The 21538-nt window shown below is 49.4% G+C and overlaps 1 protein-coding gene across 3 annotated transcripts in view; it reads left to right on the top strand.

Annotated features, from left to right (window-relative positions):
* Positions 1-21538, top strand: part of SCAP (SREBF chaperone) — a 38122-nt gene that overhangs the window by 11569 nt on the left and 5015 nt on the right. For 2 of the 3 annotated variants that reach the window (XM_015852711.3, XM_015852712.3), the window contains 13 exons: positions 3219-3348; positions 3971-4128; positions 7261-7481; positions 8128-8233; positions 9157-9329; positions 9974-10100; positions 13093-13205; positions 14560-14654; positions 17168-17266; positions 17687-17905; positions 19201-19634; positions 20082-20276; positions 21199-21400. In XM_015852711.3, the coding sequence (XP_015708197.1) occupies positions 3219-3348; positions 3971-4128; positions 7261-7481; positions 8128-8233; positions 9157-9329; positions 9974-10100; positions 13093-13205; positions 14560-14654; positions 17168-17266; positions 17687-17905; positions 19201-19634; positions 20082-20276; positions 21199-21400 (2272 nt within the window). Of the gene's footprint in view, positions 1-3218; positions 3349-3970; positions 4129-7260; positions 7482-8127; positions 8234-9156; positions 9330-9973; positions 10101-13092; positions 13206-14559; positions 14655-17167; positions 17267-17686; positions 17906-19200; positions 19635-20081; positions 20332-21198; positions 21401-21538 lie in introns of all 3 variants that reach the window. The other variant, XR_014943675.1, reaches the window with a different exon arrangement.

Raw genomic sequence — 21538 nt, 5'->3', positions numbered from 1 at the left:
TGCCATCATGTTAGTTTATCACTTCCTGCCTGCTTTTGGTCTCAGGTGTCACTGATGAGATCCACTCATAACAAATCAGCATCTACAGCTAAATGCCTTCAAGAACTCACCTCTAAACATCTTGCAGTCAGCGTGTACTGGAACTCACATCCTGTGCTCTTTCATCAGACAGCAAAACTTTACATGAGCAGGTGTCTGATGCTCACACAATCACAAGGGTTGGAAGGGATTGTGGAATCCAACCCCTGCCACAGCAGGTTGTGCAGGTTGGCATCCAAGCCATCCATATGATGTCTGTTGCACAGAGACACGCTGACAGGTTGGGAAGATTGATGTGAACCTTGGAAAGCTCAATGAAGACACAAAAGCAAATACAAAGTCCTGCACTGGGTAGAATAAGCTCCTGGAACTGTGCAGACTGAGAGTTGATGGGCTGGAAAACAGCTTTGCAGCCAAGGATGAGTTGGGCAGTGTGGCCCTGCAGCTGAACATAGACCATAGACCTCATTTAAACAACTGATTGCAGGGAAGTGCTGAGCTCCATTCAGGCTGCACTGAGCTCAGGCCTGAAGGGGTGGTGGCATATAGGAGCTGTGCTTGTGTTGGCTGCCCTGGCAGCTGCAGGAGGATGTTCTCCTTAGTGCATGGGTGGCTCCAGAGCTGCTTTATATTTTTCCTGTAAAAATTCCCCCTTTGCTCATCCTCTCGTTTTGTTACTCGTGGCTCTGCCAAAAAAAGCACCATTCGCTCTTTCCCGTGTTGCATTTGCGTGTACTTCTGAGTTCTGGGGACAAATAGCAAAGTCCTAACGTGACAAAAACAGCAAACCGAGAAGAAATCCACCTTTGTGCATTTCAAAATAGCCCTTCAGGAGCTGTGAGTTGCCTTGCCCAGCGTTCTGGAAGGTGGTTTGTACTTCAGGATGGGAGTGGTTGGCTTCTTCCCCTCTACAGATTGTATTAAATGACTTTTGCAGCAGAGAAATAAACCAACAGGCCTCCATAGGCCTGTGAAACCACAGCTGCTGTCCTGCAGCTGGGCTGGGGCTCAGAAACATTGCTGTGCTGGGATGGATCGAGTGGAGCTCTCAGCAAGGAGGGCATCAAAGTGGGGAGGGGGCTGAGGAACCAAAGAGCTTCATTCCAAGTAGATCTCACTGCTGCCACACCACTGGGTAGGAGACATGTAGGGTAGGTTTAAGGGAAAATCTGTTTATTAAGAGGGCGATCAGTTATCAGAATAGATGCCCAGAGAAGCTGTAGGTCCTCTGTCCTTGCAGATATGCACAGCCTGATGGCATGGCCCTGAGCAAAGGGCTCTTGCTGAGCTTGGTTTCAGCAGGAGGCTGCAGCAAAGCCGTCAGATCTCTGATCCTTATGGGTACTGCAGTGCATGAGGTCTCTGCTCACAGCAGGGCTGAGCTTGGGGTCAGACTGTCTGCTTGGCTTCTGAGCATCTCCAGTGATGGAGAATCCACAGGAGGGTTCTTCCCAAGGACAGGCATCATCCCAGGAGCTCATCGTGCCTGTTTTAATTGTTTTCATCTTTATACAAAATAGTTTTCACCACATTCAAGGTACTGAAGCTCCTCTTGAGGTGCATCACCAGGCTCTGCTTGCTTCTCTTATCTGACAACACCAGCAGGACCCGTCACCTTGGTCACCTGCTGAGCTCATTCAGCTTTGTATATCTCACATCCTCTGTTCTAATTGATATCTGCCATCGTGTGGCTCAGACACGCGGTGGTTGCTCTGTTTATCTCTGCAGCCTTTGCTTTCAGCTGTGACAAGCAGCTGTCTTTTAAAAGGGCCAAAAGCTGATTGCTGCTTGGGAAAGGAAAAGAGGCTGCGCTACATCTCCAGATTGGGGCTTTTGTTGGGCGTTTTCACCTCTCGTGCATTATCACATCGTTCCGTTTTTTCCTCTTCTTTCCCGTTGCACAATGGAAGGATAATAATTAGATGCTGTGTTTTTGTCAGACTCATGAAATAGCAAATCTGACAAGCTTCGCTTTTGATTCCATTACTCTTTTTCAGCTTTTGTTGTTCAGTCTGAAGCCTTATCTTTAGCTGCTGCTTATCCGCTCCACGGCCTTTGATGATGCAAGCTAATCCCTACCAGAGCCAGCAGAGTACTGCGTGGAAACAATTCCAAGGCCTTTATATTTATGCTGACAGCAGTGCCAGGAAAGCTTGGCTATAGTGAAAGATGTGCCAGGAGTTCGAGGCCTGATAGTTTGACATGCATCTCACATAAAAGGGCAGAAGCAGCAGCGTCAGAAAGCCCTGGAAGCTCTGAGCTCTGCTTTGTGCTCCACTGCAGTGGTTGGGCAGCACCTGGCGGGCAGCAGGTTTGCTTTTTCCATCAGTTCTGTTCTCATATGGTTTTAATGACTTTAGAGACTCTCCGGAGCTAAATTCCGGTTTTAGCAGAATGGTGGGAAAACTGAAGGTAATAACTCTCTGAAAGCTGGGTATTTCAACTCTCAAATGCTTTTAGGTATTTATTGTGCTGCAGTGATCTGAGGATTGCAAAGGAAGAAGAAGACAAATGCTGCCGAGCTGTGCTGTGAGCTGATTGCTGCTGGGTCAGGAAAGGAGCCATCTAACTGCAACTAATGATCTCATTTTTCACCCAGAGGGTGGTGACGCACTGAACAGGTTGCCCAAGGAGGCTGTGGATGCCCCATCCCTGCAGGCATTAAATGGAACAAGGAGGCTGTGGATGCCCCATCCCTGCAGGCATTCAAGGCCAGGCTGGATGTGGCTCTGGGCAGCCTGGGCTGCTGGTTGGTGACCCTGCACACAGCAGGGGGTTGGAGCTGGATGAGCACTGTGGGCCTTTGTAACCCAGGCCGTGCTGTGATTCTATGATTTGATGTGATGGTTTTGTGCAGGCTGTGCAATAGCAGAGATGTGGCTGTTCCCAGCACTACCTACTTCCCTTTTTGTCTCCCAGGATTCTTTCCTGTCCATTTCCATGGGAGAAAACCTCTCTTGTGTATTGGAGAAATGTGTAAAACTGTTCCCACGAGATCTGAAGCACTGTTATATTGTGGCTGTGTCTCCTGTCCTGCAGAGATGGGTGTAAGCCGGGGTGGGCTCCTGTTATTCAGCCCATTCATTCTCTGAGCCCTTCTGCTAGACTGTTTAAAAGCCTGGCATAAAACAACCAACCAACCCAAATGACAATGTTTCTCACTTCTGTCTTATCCACAGCTACCCGCTGCTCAAGCTGCCCTTACCTGGAACGGGACCTGTGGAGTTCAGCACCCCAGTGAAGGATTACTTTCCACCCTCCCCAGATGTGGTCTCACAGCAGGGAGATCTCAGCGAGCGCCCTGACTGGGTATGTGTGTGTGGGGAGCTTTGTAGGGCAGCAGGATAGTTTTGTCCTAGGGCAATTTAATGATGGGCTCTGGGAGAACAGGCTCCAGTTTCCTAATGCCATAGGAAGGCATGCAACCTAGAGCAGCGGCTGGTTGAGTGGTACAAACCACGCAGGTAAACTACACTTAGATCCTGATGTTCAGGGTGAGGAATGAACGTTTCTTTGCCATGAACAAGGTGCAACCCTGAAGCTTTCCAACAGGGCTGATAACCTGATCCAGTACATCAGGAAGCAGTAATGAAACATTGCTTTGCAACCCGTGTTGTTCTTTTTCATTCCAGACTCTCTGTAAAGGGGAAGTTGCCTGTTAATTTTTCTCTGTCTAATCTCTCCATGCACGTTCTTATTGTGATCAATATTATTTACCTTCTTCTATCCTTCCTCTGCAATAGAGCTTTTTCTCTACACAGCTAACTCAGGTTGATGCTACATTACTAATGCTGTGTTTCACCTCTAATTTGGGAGAGAAAAATATAGTTTGGCAAACCCCTTTCTGAAAGCTTGCCAGGCTGTGATCTGATTCTGCTCTGCAGCTTCCAGCTCACCGTGTGCTCCCATTCTCCCTCTGCTTTCCCCGCAGTACATTGGTGCTCCTGTGGCCTACATCCAGCAGATCTTTGTCAAAGCCACCGTCTCCCCATGGCAGAAGAACTTCCTTGCTGTCGATGTCTTTCGTTCGCCGCTGTCCCGCGTCTTCCAGCTGGTGGAAGAGATTCGGAACCATGCCCTGAGAGACAGGTAACCGCTGCTTGTCAAGGCTGGTGTGAGAGGCAGAACTGCACACATCCATCTTCTCAATTATGGCCTATTAAGTCTGATCATCAGCTTTGACTTTGTTTGCTTCTCAAAACTGCTGCTGCTGAGGGATGTCACAGCAGCCCTGCATCTGCAGCACTTTGGCTTTTGTGCTGGAGGACTTACCTGTCCTTTAGCCCATGTTAAATGTCAGCAAAACTCCAGTTGGATCCTTAGGCTGAGAGGTCAGGAATGGTCCTCCAAGGTTACCCCTCCTGTAGCAGTTAGCAGTGCCATATAATCCTTTCCATAAGCGTGCAAGATTTGTATTAAAGCAAGTTCACTTGACACCACTGTGCCTATTGCAAAACTCTTCTACAATTTCACATGATCAGGATCTTTCTCCTGGCTTTCCACTCTATCTGCGTTTAGGGCCGGTTTCTACCTGCTTGTTTTTCTCCTGACACAGCATCTGTGCAAAAATAGCTCTGCTCTGCTTCCAGATATTTACAGGGAGAACTCATTCTCCCCAGCCCAAGTCCTTGGTTGTTAAACTAGACATAGGAAACTCATGGCTCACACTGCAAAGATGGCTCTGGTTTCAGTTGGTTGCAGTGGTTGTAGATGTCTCATGTAGATGAGACCCTCCTGTTCTAACAAGTCAAGCATTTGAAAGGAGCGACCACTGGGTTTAGTTTGGCATATTCTTACTTTGTAAATCAATAATAAACCAAGAATGTAACTTCTTACTATGAGAGTGGGGAGGTGCTGGAACAGCTGCCCAGAGGCTGTGGATGCCCCGTCCATCCCTGGAGGTGTTGAAGGCCAGGTTGGATGGGGCCCTGGGCAGCCTGGGCTGCTCTGAAATGGGGAGGTTGGTGGCCCTGCCTGTGGTGGGGGGTTGGAGCTCCGTGATCCTTGGGGTCCCTTCCAACCTAAGCCATTCTATGATTCTGTAACACATTTCATACACGTTAATTTGCCTCTTTTGGCCTCTTTTTCTAGTTTTTATTTGCTGTCAGTGTTTGCTTTCTAAGGACAGAGGGGCTTCCTGGCTTTTCCTTCTAAGTCCAGTGTGAAGAATGATGGTGAGAGCAGGCAGTGTGGTGAGGTTGGGGTCTTTGATCACCTCCTGGCTTTCTTCATTCTTTGTCCTCTAATTCACATGGCTGGGGAACACGTGCTCTTGATTCATTTCCCTGGCAGCATTCTCCATTGCTTCCTTTCTGAGCATTCCCTGTACCACTCTACCTGATGGTTCATCCTTTTTTAAGAACCCATCTGTGTGAGTTAACTGTCTCCTTTCTCTCTGATAATATTTAGAAGTGCCACTCACGCTGTTAAATATAGAGCTCTTTGCTTCTGGCTCACAAAGCCTTGGCGTTCTTTCTGTTTCCAGTTCATCTCTGCCTCGATCATATGTATAATTTTAGATAGCAATCTTTATGTAGTTGCCAGTTACACGTCAGAAGCAACTTCCTCCTGCTGTGCTCTGTCTGCTCATTATCTCCCCTTTTTGCGTTGCCCTTGATGAGCCATGAGGCAGCATGGGGGCAGAACCAGCCTTACACAAAAGCCTGAGGCCTTTGAACCTGAGCCCTGGGCTGGGGGCTCCCATTTGGTGGCAGGTTGGCGATTTCCAGAAGCTGTGATGTAAATCCTGAAATGACCTCAGAACCCTTTGTCCATTTCCTTCTCATCAGTTGGTTTTATCAGTATCAAAGTTAAGCACAGGTCATTTTCTTGCTACGAAAACAAAGCATTCTTTGGTACTGAGGTGGCACAGAAGCAGCAGCAGATTGCTGGCAACTGGATAGGAGACACAAAGGGATTCTATTTTCATTACTCTTGGTATTGATCTCTGCACCTACAGTGCTGGGCACGTGGGCCATATGCATTCGCTTCATAAATGAGAGCTCTCACAGGCTCGTGTGCAGCGTGAACTGTTGTCACTGTTAAGTTTCAGACTTAATTAAAGCCTAAATACAAAGCTCAGTCTTCTTAATTCGTCTGAGGGCATCACTGCATCAGTTCTTTTGGATTCTCTTTTAGAAAGCTGCTGTTCTCATAAGCACATTAAGTATAACACACAATAAGTATTGGCTGATGCATCTTCTGGTGTGGTATTTTGACAGCTGTGGCTTTTCTTACCCTGCAGGGATGGGATTTAGGTTCTGGTGGGGTTGGCAGCAAAGTCGTAACTCAGTCATTACTGGTTGGGTTCCATGTTTTCTCCTTGTGGTCATTGTGTAAAAAGCCCTCAAGGGAAGGCATTTTAAAACAGGACTTGGACTGATTTGTCTTCTAGAGCAGTCTTCTCTGTTACCCTTGGGCTGGAGCCAGGGAAGGTTGTTCTCCAGAGCCTTAAATTGGCCTCTGTTAAATAGCCTCTTCTGTGCAAGCACCACTGATTGCCCATGTGGTGTTGAGGGAGGTGTTCTCTTCTGGATCAGCAGCTCTGGCTTGTCTGGCCAAATGTTGTGCTGATAGGTTATAACTGAGCCCTCCCAGTCAGGTGCTGCTGGAAGCCCGAGCTGAGTCTCTCCTGAATTGCTGCTGGATAAGGATTGTGTAACTGTGTCACAACCCCAAGTTCACTCCTGATTGTGGTGTTACAGCTCCATTCATATCTGAACCTGCAAGAAATTTTCTGTTCCACGCAGTACAGGGCAATGCCAAAAACATCATGCACAGTTGCAGATATTGAATCCTTTGTGTGTTTTAGAGCAGTCTCTGTATCTTACCCACCTCAAGCAGGCTAAGAAGTATTCCTGTGTAGTGCCCCATTCAACATATGTGCAAAGAACTGGAGGAGTTTAAGGTCTTTGAAGGGGAATTTCAGGGAGGCAGTTTCTCTGTGGACTGAAGGGTGGTACCTTAAACATGGAACTGAAAGCTATGGCATCTCTGCTGGGTGAGCAGGGAAAGCTGTGAGGCCAGAGAGTGTGCAGAGAAATGATAAAGAGGTTCTGGATATTGCATGCTGTCACAGGGAGGTCCTGGTCCATGGCGCAGGGCTCTCCATCCTTGGTTATTAAGATGTGGGTCTTTGGGTTATTCATCTCAGAGGCTTTGCCTTTTGTTTGTGAGAGCTGCACCTTACACAGCGGTGTCTGATCTTCATTTGCATTTCAGCTCTGGTGTCAAAAGCCTGGAGGAGGTTTGCCTTCAGGTAACAGACCTTCTTCCTGGCCTCAAGAAGCTGCGCAATCTGCTCCCCGAACACGGCTGTCTGTTGCTGTCTCCAGGGAACTTCTGGCAGAATGATCGAGAGCGATTCAATGCTGACCCAGATATCATCAAAACCATCCACCAGCATGAACCAAAGACTCTGCAGACGTCAGCTACTCTCAAAGGTAGGAGGCTGAAGTGCCAAGGAAGCAATGAGAGATACCTGTGGCTTGCATTGCTGTTTTGTCCTCGCTATCTATTGCTGCTACTACCAAATTGGGTGGCATTTTGTTACTCTCAACATCCAGAATGAAGCTGCCTTGTATATTTCACCACCTGCTTTGTACCCGTGTTTCAAGCCCATTCTATATTTGTGGAAAGCAAATAATTCCACTCAGTGAGCCTCCTTTCTATAGGTGTAAAAATAACAGGCAAGTTGTTCAGGCTTTTCTTCCTGTTACTCTACATGTGCACAATGCTTTTTCCCTTGTGCTATTGTCTGTTACATTCAGCGCCTGTCTCCTTGTGACAGGTCAGCATTGAAATGAGGGGAGCTCTGCTTTGTGTGAAGGAGCATCTGGAGCACGTGGGGCCTTACTTAGGAGGAGGTGACAAGCTAGCTGTCTCATGGGTTAGGATTAGAGGGCAGACCACTGTCTCCATCATTTATTACCCCTCCATCAGGCATCTATACACATCAACAGCATCTCAACAAAGCACTGAGAAGGTGTCTCCTATCAGAACACTGTACCTCTGAATTTTTCACTACAAATATTCTCACGTCACATCCTGTTTGCCTGTTTTCCTCTTATCCATGCTGTGTTTTTGCAGATCTGTTGTTTGGACTCCCTGGGAAATACAGTGGGGTGAACCTGTACAACAGGAAGCGAGTGGTGTCTTACACTGTCACACTGGGTCTCCAGCGATATGACTCCAGGTAGGGAGCTCTGGCTGTGCTGTTTTAATGCTAGGAGACCTGCACTCATTTCTTGGGCAGCTTGCTGATTTTCTTTTTCCTATTCTGATTCTTGCTGTGCTTTTGTTTAGTCTCCATTTCCTTCCGTTCTGGAGTATTTTGGGGTCCTCTGGAGGTGCTGTAGATAAACAGGGTGCTCTACCGGGGAGAAAGGAAATACTGTCAGCACTTGGATTCATTCTAAAGTACAGTAGGCATAGGACCCAAAGCTGGTACTGGGGGTTCCTCTGATGATGGCTTCATCAGCACACGGAGCTGTCAGCTGTAGCAGCCAAGGCCCAGTTGGTGCTTTGACCCAGTTCCTGGTGCATAGAGCTGGAGCACTTTGCTTTCCAGTAAGTGCTAATTCAGCTGGTACCAACTGCGGAACCCCCGTGGCAGTGTTGGCAGAGGTGCTTTGGCTTGAGCTAATCTGAGGACGGAACAATCTGCTCAGTGCTGCATAGAATTCCCCAGGGAATGCCTGGGACACAACAGCAGCCAAACCTGTGCCCATCCAAGAGCCCTTCAGCCTCAAGGACTGTCACGTGGGAGCCGTAATTACTGAAGATGTAGGGGATGTTTGAGCCTGCGGGTTGTTCTGCTCCCCAGGGCCAAGGTTTTTGATGACGAGCCCTTGCTTTATATAGTTTTGCTGAATCTTCGTAGTTATCTTTGAAGCTTTACAGAAGTCAAGGTGTGGGAGATGTGTGCAGATGTGCTGAATGTAGTTTGTGCCCCGGAGGAGCAGAGTGAGCACTCAGCCCTAGAGAGAGCTGTGTTGTGTAAATCTCTATGAATCTGTGGAGATCCTTGTTATTTGAACTCACTGGGCTCCTGCTTGGAGTTGCTCGCTGTCTGTCTGGCTCAGTGTGGCTGACATCCTTCTCCCTTCTCCCCCCCAGGTTCCTCAGCAGCCTCCGTTCTCGCCTCAAGATGCTGCATCCCAGTCCGAACTGCACGCTGCGGGAGGACAGCATCGTTCACGTGCACTTCAAGGAGGAGATTGGCATTGCTGAGCTCATACCCCTCGTCACCACCTACATTATACTCTTCGCTTACATCTACTTCTCCACACGTAGGTTTGTGGGGTGGAGAGCCTGGAGGGGAGAGCAAGTTAGTAAGCTGCCTGTACAGCCTGCAGCACTGAAGGGATGAGGGATGGGGTTCACTTCCCCTGTCCATGGCACTGCCATAGCACTGCAGTTCCCTCCCGTTTCAGCAGCAGAGCTGATGTTGAAATTTGGCCATGGCCACGTGGAGGATTAGCAGCCTTGCTGATCTGGTTTCTGCTTGTTGGTTCCTTTCAGCCAGTGTGTTGTTACTCCTAGCGATACCTTCTGAGCTATTCAGTGTCTTACATAGCTTAAGTGCCATAGTAGTGACACATTTTACAACTTGGGTAGACTGATTTGTGGTCATATAAATGAAATACATGTGGTTTTAGACCTTACTGGCCATATTTAAATTCCTTTTCTCATGCCCCAGTAGTGCTGTACTGGAACTGGTATAAGGTTCAAGCCAAGTACCATTCTCCATCCCATCCCTGTGAGTGTTCTTACACAGTGGGAGTTCTGGGATCTGTGTTTCAGACACTGACCCTGAGCTGCCACCAGCTCTGGGTTGCAGGCTAGTAAATAACTGCTGCCATAGATGAGGATGAGGATCCCTTGTGTCATCTTCTTTCATGTGCTAATGGAGACTTTGCATTCTGTTTCTCAGGGAAGATTGACATGGTGAAATCAAAATGGGGCCTGGCTCTGGCAGCTGTTGTGACAGTGCTCAGCTCTTTGCTTATGTCAGTTGGGCTGTGCACGCTGTTTGGTTTGACACCTACTCTTAACGGAGGGTAAGTTTCCAGCACCAAACCTCTTCCTAAACAAGGACGGATGGAGGTAAAATGAGTTGATAACAGCTGAAGGGCTGTGTGTTTCTTTCTGTCCAGCAACAAGACCTTGCTGGGTCACAGTGTTCCCAGGGGTGCCTCAGTGCTGAGCAGTTGCCTCTTTAGCCTCAAGCAAAAGGAATTGGCTGGGCAAGGTCTTATTCACAAACACGATTTCCTGCCAGCAGAGTAGGCACCCACATACCTTTCTCCTGCAGTGACTTGTCTTAGCATCCAGAAGGACTTCCTGCTTTTTCTCTGGCCAGCTTCATTACATTTAGCTGGGAAGAAGTGTGTAAAGGTGTCAGAACTGACCTGCACTGTCTGCCTGCTGGCCAGCATGAGTGAGTGCGCAGCCACTGCTGATCTCCTGCAGCGTCTCTTCTGGCTGGGTTCCTGTGCATGTGGTGCTGAGGCTTTTGATGTGGTTATTACCACTCGTGTTTGTGTCGAGGACACCCGAGAACCCAGTTAATTAAAGTTCAATCCAGAATCCTTTGGTTTTCAGACCCCTTCCCTGAGTAAGTGAGGAAGAACCCCATCATTTTTCCTCCCATTTCTCCTTCCAGCTTCAGGTCTGACCAGGAGGAAGATTTCTCAGTGCTGGTAGTAGTTTACCACGAGCCTGACTAAGAGAGGGGAGTTCCTCCCCAAGCAGCCTAAAAGAGCTATGAATAATTGACTTCAGAAATGGAAATATTTATTCCCTTTTTTACCTCTGTGGTAATTAGGAGCCTTAATTATGAAACAGGACGAGCTGCACAGGTAGAGCAGATAGGATCCATGAGGAGTTTGCACTTATAATGCAACCTAAATCACAGTGTTTGGTTGCAGATGTATGAGTGGGATCCAAGGGATTTGGGTTTAATCTGGTTTTGGTTAGCACCGTGACCAAGGCCTTTGTGTGCTGTTAGCCTTACAGTTGTCACACGTAAGGGCCAAACTAATCCAACTATTCCTTAATTAATGCAGTCCTTATTTCTTAAAGTAGCTTTCCTGCGAAAATTCTTTGCCTTAAAATGATTGCGTGGACAGTTTCCTTTGGAGTTCAAGCTCAGCTGCTGGAAGCTTCATTCCTGCAGTACTTTATAAATGCAGTTTAATTAGATGGAGGACACTGGGCTTTCATTGACGTGTGCTGGCTCTGACAGGTTGGCCTTCTGTCTGCTTCCTGACTGGGCAGAGTGTCGGTGGTGTGTCACACACCAGGTGGTACCACGCGAGGATTTGCCCAGCCTTGGGCTGCAGAGTCACACTACTTTGGTTAAACTTTGATCTGGCTTATACCCTTCTTTATCCATTCTGACTTCAGCAGAGCCTTGTAGGTGTGGGTGTGTTTGTTTTAATGGCACCTGTACTGGTGATAAGCCCTTGTTTTTGTAAGGTACTGAAATGAAGCTTGTTGATTAGAGATCAGTATTGACCTTTTACTACCGTATGATACATAAACCAGACCTTAATCAGTCATCACCTTTATCAGTCATCTTCTGTCTTCCTTTGATAGTTTTCCCTTGTCTTGCAGCTTAGTTCAAATATTAGGGAAGTAAAATAATATATAATTATATAAAATAATTATAGATAAGATAGACGTTAATCTCCTATTACAGAAAAGGAAACGCAGTGGAGATCAGTGATGTGATCAGTCCAGGGTTTGAGGCTGAACTGAGGCCGAATGCCTGGAGATCACAGAGGGAGGAATACGTGAGAGCTGGAGGACTGTGAAGGCCGCTGATTGCAGAGTACAAGTGACCACACCACCAGCTGCTATCTCAACTAGATTAGAGGAATCGCAATCTCAGATGATGACCCACTGCTCCCTATTTGCTGCTGCTGTTTGCAGGGTGTGACAGCTTGTATCTCACCTGCACAGCCTTGCACTGCTCTGCAGGAGAAGCTCAGGTTGGATTGCTCATAAGCTGCTTGTGGTCTGCAATGAAAACTGCTGACTCTTCAAGGACTATTTCACCTCATAATCTGTGCCTACTAATTAATTGTCTTCAGCAATGGAATCAGCTGTTGAAGCAGGGTGTAGCTGTGAGTTACAGGTTTCCTCTGCCAGGTTTGTGCTGCCTTCCAAAGGCTCATTGCAAGCAAGGCAAGGCAGATCTGCTCTGTCTTGCAGGGCTGGGTGTAGGGATGGGACTCTGCATGCACTCTGCAAAGCTCTTGGGCAGCCTGCTCTGCACATCTGTGCTGTGCTGTACAGCAGACCTCATTCCCTTCATTCAGCAGTTTCCATCCCTAAGGATTCCAAGGAGATTTTCTCACATCTGGGTTCTGTCCTGAACTGCTGCTTGGAGGAGTGGCAAAGGATACGAATTGAAAATGCCTTTAGATAAAGGCAGAACCGAGCACTTGCTGGTTTCAGATTCTGTGACATGTACAAAGAGCCCCTGAGTGTGCTACGTGTGTTTGTGTTCTGTCACTTAATATGGGCATTCACCTCCTGGGAAGGTCATGGACCGGAGATGGAGGGGCTGACACATTGCACAGCCATTGATAGAGCTGGCGTTCAGTTCGGATTCCTGGAGCTTTCATGGGTTTTGTGTGTGTTTTTTCAGTAATCCTTCGTTGAATGGAGCCCTTGCTGTTTCAGCTTGTCATTTGTTCAAGGAATTGGAAGGAACTGGCTGAGTTAGCAGTGTTTCCAGGCAGGTGTTTCTTCCCCACTGACCTTGCAAGGTACAGGCTGATGGCAGCTGCCTGCCTGCAAATTCTGCTGAGCTGTGGGCAGCTGGAAGCAGCACTGGGATGTGGTCTGTGGTAGTGGCAGGAGGCAGGTGTGCTCCCAAAGCCTGTTGTTTAGCTGTCTGAGCTGTCAGTGAGTTGCACAGGGATGCGGGTACATGCACACAGCCCCTGGGTCTGCACTGAGCAGCACAGCACACAGCCATCCTCCTCCAGAAGCACTTGCTGGAGGGAGATTCATTCTCAGTTCTGTTCTTGTGTCCTTTAGAGAGATATTTCCATACTTGGTTGTTGTCATTGGCTTGGAGAATGTGTTGGTCCTCACCAAGTCTGTTGTCTCTACGCCTGTTGACCTGGAAGTGAAGCTCCGCATCGCCCAAGGTATGGAATCACGGGATCACAGAATGGCTTGGGTTGGAAGGGAACCTGAGGATCATCAAGATCCAACCCCTGCTGCAGGCAGGGCCTCCAACCTCTGCATTTAATACTAGACCAGGAAGGGAGGAAGGCTGTTGACAGGGAGAAAGTCGGGTAATGCTGGGACTGGGAGGTGTGATCTTAGCTGTGGTCTGTAGTGGAAACAAGCACTGTTTGTGCTGAGTGAGAACTGGGAGTTGAATCCTAATGGTCTGTCTTAATATTTTGACTATTCCCAAGAACTAATGGAAGCCTGTCATTATGAGCACTGCTTCTTACAGTATGGAGTGAAGCACTGGCTAAACATGGTTAAAACAGTGTTGGTAAGGGAGAGCTGTATTCCCTGGTGAGGATATTTAGTACCTTTTCCCACTGTGTCATGGATACTGTAAGCACAGTCCACAGTTCCTCTTAAGTTCTGCTGAGTATGTGAGAAAACGATCAGCTCTGCAGCTGCACGAGGAATTGAGTATCCTCAGCCCATGGGGAAATGGGGTTTGCAACCTTAACAAGTATTTCCAACCATAAAAAAGAAGGGATATTCTGGAGTGATCCTCAGAAAAAACATACTTGGTTTTAAAAATGTGAGTGCTTATTTTCCTAGATCAGAAATGGGACTCAAAAACTCAATGGTCTTTTGCAGTTCTGAATGGCTGCATCGCGTTGTTTGGTGCCCTCAGAGGGTTGGAGCTGAGGCAGTGCTGTGAGCTGAGCTGTCCTCAGCTCTCTTTGTAGTTAATGGTCAGAGAACCACCGAGTCCTTAGGGTTGGGAGGGAGCTCTGAAGGCCTAGTCCAGCTCCCCTGCAATGCACAGGGACAGCACAGCTCTGTCAGGTTACCCAGGGCCTGATCCAGCCTGGCCTTGGAATTCTGCAGGGATGGAGCAGCATAGAATGGCCTGGGTTACAAAGGACTTCAAAGATCATCCAGTTCCAACCCCCTGCTGTGTGCAGGGTCACAACCAGCAGCCCAGGCTGCCCAGAGCCACATCCAGCCTGGCCTTGAATGCCCGCAGGGATGGGGCATCCACAGCCTCCTTGGGCAACCTGTTCAGTGCGTCACCACCCTCATCATCAGGTGGATTAATGATAACCTGTCTGATAAGGACACTGGAATGTGCAGGCCAGTTACTTGACTTGCAAATAGATACCCAAGACAAGTCATATGAATTTTAGCCTTGAAGTGCCCTTTTTTGTCTGTTGGGTAAAGATGCTGGATGCAGCAAGCAGTCTCCTTTAAGCTGTGCTTGTGCCTGTTCACCTGCAAGGATCCTCCTAACCTCTCTACTGTGTTATATAAACCGTGTTATTTCCCCAGGTTTGAGCAATGAGAGCTGGTCAATTATGAAGAATATGGCCACAGAGCTTGGGATCATCCTGATCGGGTATTTCACCCTTGTTCCAGCCATCCAGGTGAGTGTGGCTGATCAGTTTGAACCCACAGGATGGAGGCTTGTAGTCAGTGCTAGAATGTACTGTGCAATACTTTGCATTAGCTGTTCAGGGGCACCCAGCTGCTCCTCAGGTGCTCCAAGGTTACGTGTGCAGCAGGTTGTATGGGAATAGGAGCAGGGTTTTTCAGTGCCAGTTGATACAACTGGGGTCAGGAAGTTTGTCCTTGTTTTGCATTTATTTCTTGGCCTAATGAAATCCCATCTAACACAGCAACCCTTGTTTTCTGTGGCTTTGCTGACTCTGTGATGGCTGCAGCTCCCTGCCCTTAGGTCCCACCAGCAGTGAGGATGAAATGCAGGCACACTCATTTACAGCATGCACATATCTATATATACTCAGCCATGCAGATTGAGACAGATACACTCAGCACCCTGCAAGGCCAAACAGCTGCATCCTACAGTTCCTTGCAGTTCCTCAGCCTACATCAGGAGCAGGAGGACAGCAAGAGAGGAGCTATGCTAGGATCCTCCAGGCAACCTCTGGCCACACGTTGTGCCCTAATTTTTGTGTGTGAAGCTGATTTGCAGAGATTGCTCAGGTCAGACACCAGCAGGATTCATCCTTTAGGTCTAAACTGGGCTCATTCATTTGCCATATCCTTCTTTCACTTCACTGTGGGGGAGCCTGTGGAGTGCACTGATTATAGGAGATAAATGGGAGTGAGGCAGAGCTGTGTAGAAGCATGGAAAGAAGTGACGCTGTTCCTCACACCCACATGCACTCCTGTTCTTTACAGCATTTTGAACCGTGTCCTTGCATCCATTCTTTGCTCTCTGTGCTCTCTCCTGCCTTTCCTTGGCTGTTTGCTTTCTGCACAGCAACAATCTCCCAGGGATGCTGGCTGGCTGCTGTGTACCCCTTACCTGTGCCTGTCCCTTGGAGCAGAGGACACTGCAGTTGGTGTTCTGTATTGTGTTGCACAGACCAAGGAATCCTGCAGAAAGAGAGCCAGGCTGCATAAATCCAGCAGGGACCTTTGCTTTAAGGGGGGCAATACAGTGCAGGAACCAGCAGGTCCTGTCTGTGGGGAACAGCAGAAGAGTTGGAGGCCCAGGGACTGTAATGAGCCCCCCGTCCTTGCAGTGTGCCAGTGGGGTGCTGAGCTGCTGCAGGGTGCCCTGAGATCCCTCTTGCATTCTCCTGCTCTCGGCCACTCCTTTGTTCTGAAGCTCACACACTAATCCTGCACTATCCAGCATTGGTTTGGGTTTTGCCATAGGGTGTGCAGTATCCAAGTGTAAGAAGATTTCAGATTTCTAGGGCTGGCAGTTTCAGATGTCTCTAATCCTAAGTGGAATAAGTGGAGGTATTAACAGAATTAACATCTCTATATGCAGAGTTTGCCATTTGTGGAGTCTGTGCAGTCTATGTCTATGCAGTCTATGGACAATGTGCAGTCCAGATGCTGCTTTCCCTCTGCTTTTCTCCTTTCCAGAGGAACCTGTGTTGTGTTTTCATCCCTCCGCTTCCAGAACATCATGTCAAATGTTGATCAGATCAGAGAGAACTCAGAATCCTCCTCATGCTGTTGGTGTGGGGAGGGCTGGGCAGCCGACCTGCTGGGTTCTCTCCTTCTTATTGCACTGATTCTCTAATAACAAGCAGTTGATTGCTTACATTCCAGGATCAGTTTGAACAGGATGGGGAGCCCCTTTAGATACCGAAGGCTGCTCTCAGCTCTCCCTGCAGCCTTCCCTTCCCCAGCTGCACAGCCCCAGCTCTGCCAGCCTATTTTCACTTGTGATACATTCTGTTCTCATGCTCTCCTCACATTGACGAGATCTTATTTGAGTTCTGACAGGTCCTGACAGAAGTTTGTACCTCCGAGGGGAAGGAAACTCCTGTAAAGTGCTTTAATTTGATGCTGCTGTGAAGTCTAAAATGTAGGGTGGCACTTTAAAGAGGGGATGGCAGCACCGGTGGGAATTGGGAGTGTGTGTGTTTGATAGGGGTGCTGTGGGAGCTGACTATTATTGCCTCTGGGTGCACTTGTTGTGCTTCTCATCCTTACTTCTGCAGTGGCATCTGCTGGGGAAATGGAGCATTGCAGGAGGATTAGGAAACACTTCTGCAGGTGTTTGTCGTGTACTTGGTATTTAGAGACATCGAATAGTGGCTATGGGAGTTCTCCAGGGCTGCAGGACTGGAACTTACCCAGCAGATAAGCATTAACCAAGCGAGTGGTTTAGCTGGAGCCTGAAGGAGTGGCTGCATATCATACGTGGCCTTTGGTGGTCTTCCTTTGGGGAGTGACTGTACCCCCTCCTGGGCTCCCCGTGTTCCTGGAGGAGTTTAAAATAAGAGGGGGGGTTTATTGGTGATCCCGGCAATAGGATTTATCAAGGAAATACACTCAGGCCTGTGCCCTGCACAAGGTTTTGTTGAGTCGAGTTGCCTTTGTCTGAAGCTGAAATGTTTCCCATTGCCCCTGTAGCTCCCTGCTGTGGCTGATGCCTGTGTTCTGTCTGCAGGAGTTCTGCCTCTTTGCTGTGGTTGGCCTGGTGTCCGACTTCTTTCTGCAGATGCTCTTTTTCACCACGGTGCTGTCCATTGACATTCGCCGGATGGAGGTAAGGGAGGGACTTAGAACGGGGCTCTGCTTTGGGTCTTCCTTCTCTGCTGGTGGGAAGGGACTGAAGGAAGCATGCCTTGTGGGTTTTGTTTTCTTAGGCATTAAGGATTGGGGGGTAAAAGATCTGGGGCAGGGAGACACATGTGGTTACACACGTGGGGCTGGGAACAGGACGAGGGGAGGTGGGTGACCAGGTATGTAAGCATGCTGCATCTGGATAAATGGGCTGGAAGGAGAGCTGGACACAGACAGGTGACCACAGGAGTGTGAATAACAGCATGTGTGACAGAGTAAAGCTGGGCCAGACTGGCTGGAGAGTGCGTGTAGGAGCTCAGAGCCAGCACTTATCCAGGCCAGGTGAGTGTGGATGTCTGACTGTGCACACTGTGACCATCACATTGTTCTTCTCTCTTGGCAGCTCGCCGACCTGAACAAGCGTTTGCCAGCAGAAGCCTGTCTGCCCCCAGCAAAGCCTGCCAGCCGCTCGCAGCGCTACGAGAGGCAGCCAGCCATACGGCCTGCAACCCCACACACCATCACGCTGCAGCCATCCTCCTTCCGGAACCTGCGCCTGCCAAAGAGGCTGAGGGTCATCTACTTCTTTGCCAGGACACGCCTGGCCCAGAGACTCATCATGGTAGGCTGCAGGGTGGTACCTGATGTCCTGCTGGGCACTAAGCCAACCCCAATGGGCTTCCAGGGGAGAGAGAATAAAGGAAAGCTGAGTATTTGGGGAAGAGAAGGCTGCAGGGAGACATTAATGTGACCTTCCAGTACGTGAAGGGAGTGAATAAACAGGAGAGGGAATGGCTGTTTGTGAGGGTGGGCAGTGATAGGACAAGGGGGAATGGTGTTAAACCGAGACAGGGGAGGTTTAGGTTGGATCTTAGGAGGAAGTTTTTCCCCCAGAGGGTGGTGACGCACTGGCACAGGTTGCCCAAGGAGGCTGTGGATGCCCCATCCCTGCAGCCATTCAAGGCCAGGCTGGATGTGGCTCTGGGCAGCCTGGGCTGCTGGTTGGTGACCCTGCACACAGCAGGGGGTTGGAACTGGGAGAGCACTGTGGGCCTTTGTAACCCAGGCCAGTCTATGGTTCTATGATTTTCACGCATCTTTGTTCCCCTGCAAGACTTTCGTTTCCCCGTGGTAAATAATTCAAGGACAGCTTCTCTAAGAACATCCCTCTGCATACAGTAGCCGCAGGGCTTCGTGTTTGCACAGAGCTTGGGTGGTAGCAGACAAGTTCCTGATATTTGCCTTGCGAGGCTTTTATATGAGCAAAGACTTCTAGGACTGTGAAAGTGGAGAGAAAAGATATTTACAGAGCCAAAGCCCCATTTGTTCCTGCAGATAGAATGGAATAAAGGCACGGAGATATTTCTCTCCATGAAAGCCTAAGTCACTCCTTTTTGCAGGTGTGACTGCATTGGTTACACAGCACTGCTCCTGCTTGTCCTCTGCACCTCAGGTCTGGATGTCTGTAATGGAAGCAGTGCAGACTGTGCATTCCTTGGCTTTGCAAACCACAGCCCAACCTGTTGCTGCCAGCTAATGCATAGTCTGAGCGGGATGGCTGTGCCATGTGTTGCAGAGTTAAAGCAGAGCCCTTCTCTGAGCCTCCCCAGCACTGTGTGAGGATGGCAGATGTGCTGATCTCAGCCATCAGTGAGAAATCTCTTCCCTGCTGTGCCTTAGAGTGAGCCAAGCGGAGTTCCTCCCATCAGGATGAGTCAGGCAGCTCCCTGAAAAGCAGTGCTCACATCTTCAGTGTTCTGTGCAACCTCTCCCAATCTACTTAAAGGATGAGTGTCCACAGTAAGAATGGCACTGAGGGCTGGGATGTACTGATCAGCTCAGACAGCTCCCAGGGCAGGAGGGGCTGCATGCAGATGGCTGTGCACTGAGTGCTGTGTCTCCTTGCTCGCGCTACAGGCTGGGACAGTGATCTGGATTGGAATTCTGGTTTATACGGATCCTGCCGGTCTCCGCACCTACCTCACATCGCAGGTCACCGAGCAGAGCCCTCTGGGTGAAGCAGGCCTGCCCCCCATGCCCGTTCCTGGAGGGGTCCTTCCTGCTGGAGACCCCAAGATCGACCTGTCGGTTTTCCCATCGGACCCCATTCAGCTGTCAGAGAACCAGACCCAGCAGCGCGAGCAGCAGGCGGGGTTGGAGACCCTGGGCAGGTTGGACACAAACCAGCACACGTGGGCCCAAGGACCAGAGGGCAGAGGGAACGGGCAAACGGAGCTGGGAACCGAAGCACAGGTCACCTGGGGAGTGGAGGATGAGGAGATTTGGAGGAAGCTTTCCTTCAGGCACTGGCCGTCGCTTTTCAGCTATTACAACATCACTCTGGCCAAGAGGTGGGTCGGCTGTTCCTCCTGCTGTGCAGTGCTGGCGAGCTGTCCAGGGCTGCCTGTCTGAGAATGGGGGTTGTTGTGTCTCTCTCCTGTGCTCTTGGTTGTGTTGTTTGCTCTTTGCCTTCATCCCAGGCAGGATGAAGATGTTTAGGATTCTGTGAGATGATGTATGATGATGTGTTTGTGGTGGGGATGATACGGCAGGAGGAGGGTCAGTTGAGTTGAAGAAATGGTGATCACTTCTGGCCTGCACTGTACAGAGAACTGTGATCATTCTGTCTTCTTAAATCAGCATGATCCCCTTGAGGTCAACAGTAACACATTGCACTGCGGGCAGCCTGCCTTGGCTGCTGGGAAGAGCTGAGGGGTAGCAAGAAGATGCTGACCTGGTTGGGTTTCTGTGTCTTTGTGCCTGGTGACACTAAGCTCTCCTCACCTCCATCCCTTCAGGTACATCAGCATCCTCCCAGCGATCCCAGTCACGCTGTACCTGAACCCACAGGAGGCCTTGGAAGTGCGGCACCCCCAGGAGGCCAACCGCTACCACCCCTTCTTGTCCTCCAGTGCTGGGAAGTTGAATGCTGAAGCTCAGCCTGACCAGACATCATCCAGGCTGCAGGGGCACCGGGATGTCACCCTTTACAAGTAAAAGAGGCCTTGCTGCAGCCTCCTGACCATCCTTAACTCTCTTGAGACACAGGTTGCTCTTTGGCTGTTTGCTTCTTCTCCTGGTGGGGGAAAAAAAGGAAGACAACAAAAAAATCCACAGGGAGCTTCAGTGCAGAATCCTGTAACGCTCTGGGCACTGTAGCTCTGCTATCACAGCCCTAAATTCATCCTTGCACTGCTTTCCTCAGCAGGATGTGGTGTGTGTGGCCCATAGCACACATTGCTGTTGGTGGCTCACATCAGTGTACATGGATGGCTGTGAGCAAACAGTGTGCAAACACACGTGTGCAAGTGTTCATCGCCACATGCTGAATGCCTTGCAGTGAGCCGTGCTCCTTGAATTGTGGTATATTGGAATTGGATGGTTTTAACAGTGATGTTACTGCTTATTATGGGCTGTGTTGCTGGGGAGCAGGGGCACTCAGCTTTGGGAATAGGGGCTGTGACTCAGCTGTGCTTTATGGGGTGTTACATAAAGCTCCCATGCAGCAAAGAACTTCCCTTCCTACTGAGGAGAAGCTCTCAGAGGAGCCCCCAGCTCTCCATCCCACTCTGTGTTCTCCCTGGGCTTTGTTCAGCACACCTGCTGTTACTCTGCTCCCCACCTCAGTTTTCTTTCTGTCTGACTGCTCTCCTTCTAGAAGAGGCTGGAAATCTCGTTAAAATCAACATTTGCCTGTAAAAAATCCCTTCATTTTCCACAAAGCGCTGTAGGATCATAGAATGGCCCTCAGAGCTCACCACGTCACAGCTCAGTGCAGTCAGCTATTAGACCAAGCGCTGGATCATCTGTATTCCTTGCTGCACGTTCTCTTATGAGAAGAACCCAGTGCATTCAAACAGAGCAGGAATGGGCAGCTGGGCCTTTGTCTCACCTGTTCTCTCTGTGCCTGCACAGGGTGGCTGCACTGGGCCTGGCCTCGGGCATTCTGCTGGTCCTGCTGCTCTTCTGCCTCTACCGGCTGTTGTGCCCCAAGAACTACGGGCAGAACGGGCTCTCCCACAGCAGGAGGAGGAGGGGGGACCTGCCCTGTGATGACTATGGTTACTCCCCACCCGAAACTGAGATCGTCCCCCTGGTTCTCAGGGGTCACCTCATGGTATGTTATGGGGGCAGCCATTAGGAGAAGGGCGTCTTTTACTCTCTTTGGTGTGTTGAAAGTACAGGCCTTGGCGTAATGCAGCCTTGGGGGCTGAGAGCTGGGGTGAATTCTGTATAGATAAAGCAGGGTGAGGCT

The sequence above is a fragment of the Coturnix japonica genome, chromosome 2 (assembly GCF_054131305.1).
Source record: "Coturnix japonica strain WE chromosome 2, WE-NBRP24, whole genome shotgun sequence".
Taxonomy (NCBI): domain Eukaryota; kingdom Metazoa; phylum Chordata; class Aves; order Galliformes; family Phasianidae; genus Coturnix; species Coturnix japonica.
This window is presented reverse-complemented; position numbering and strand designations above follow the sequence as displayed.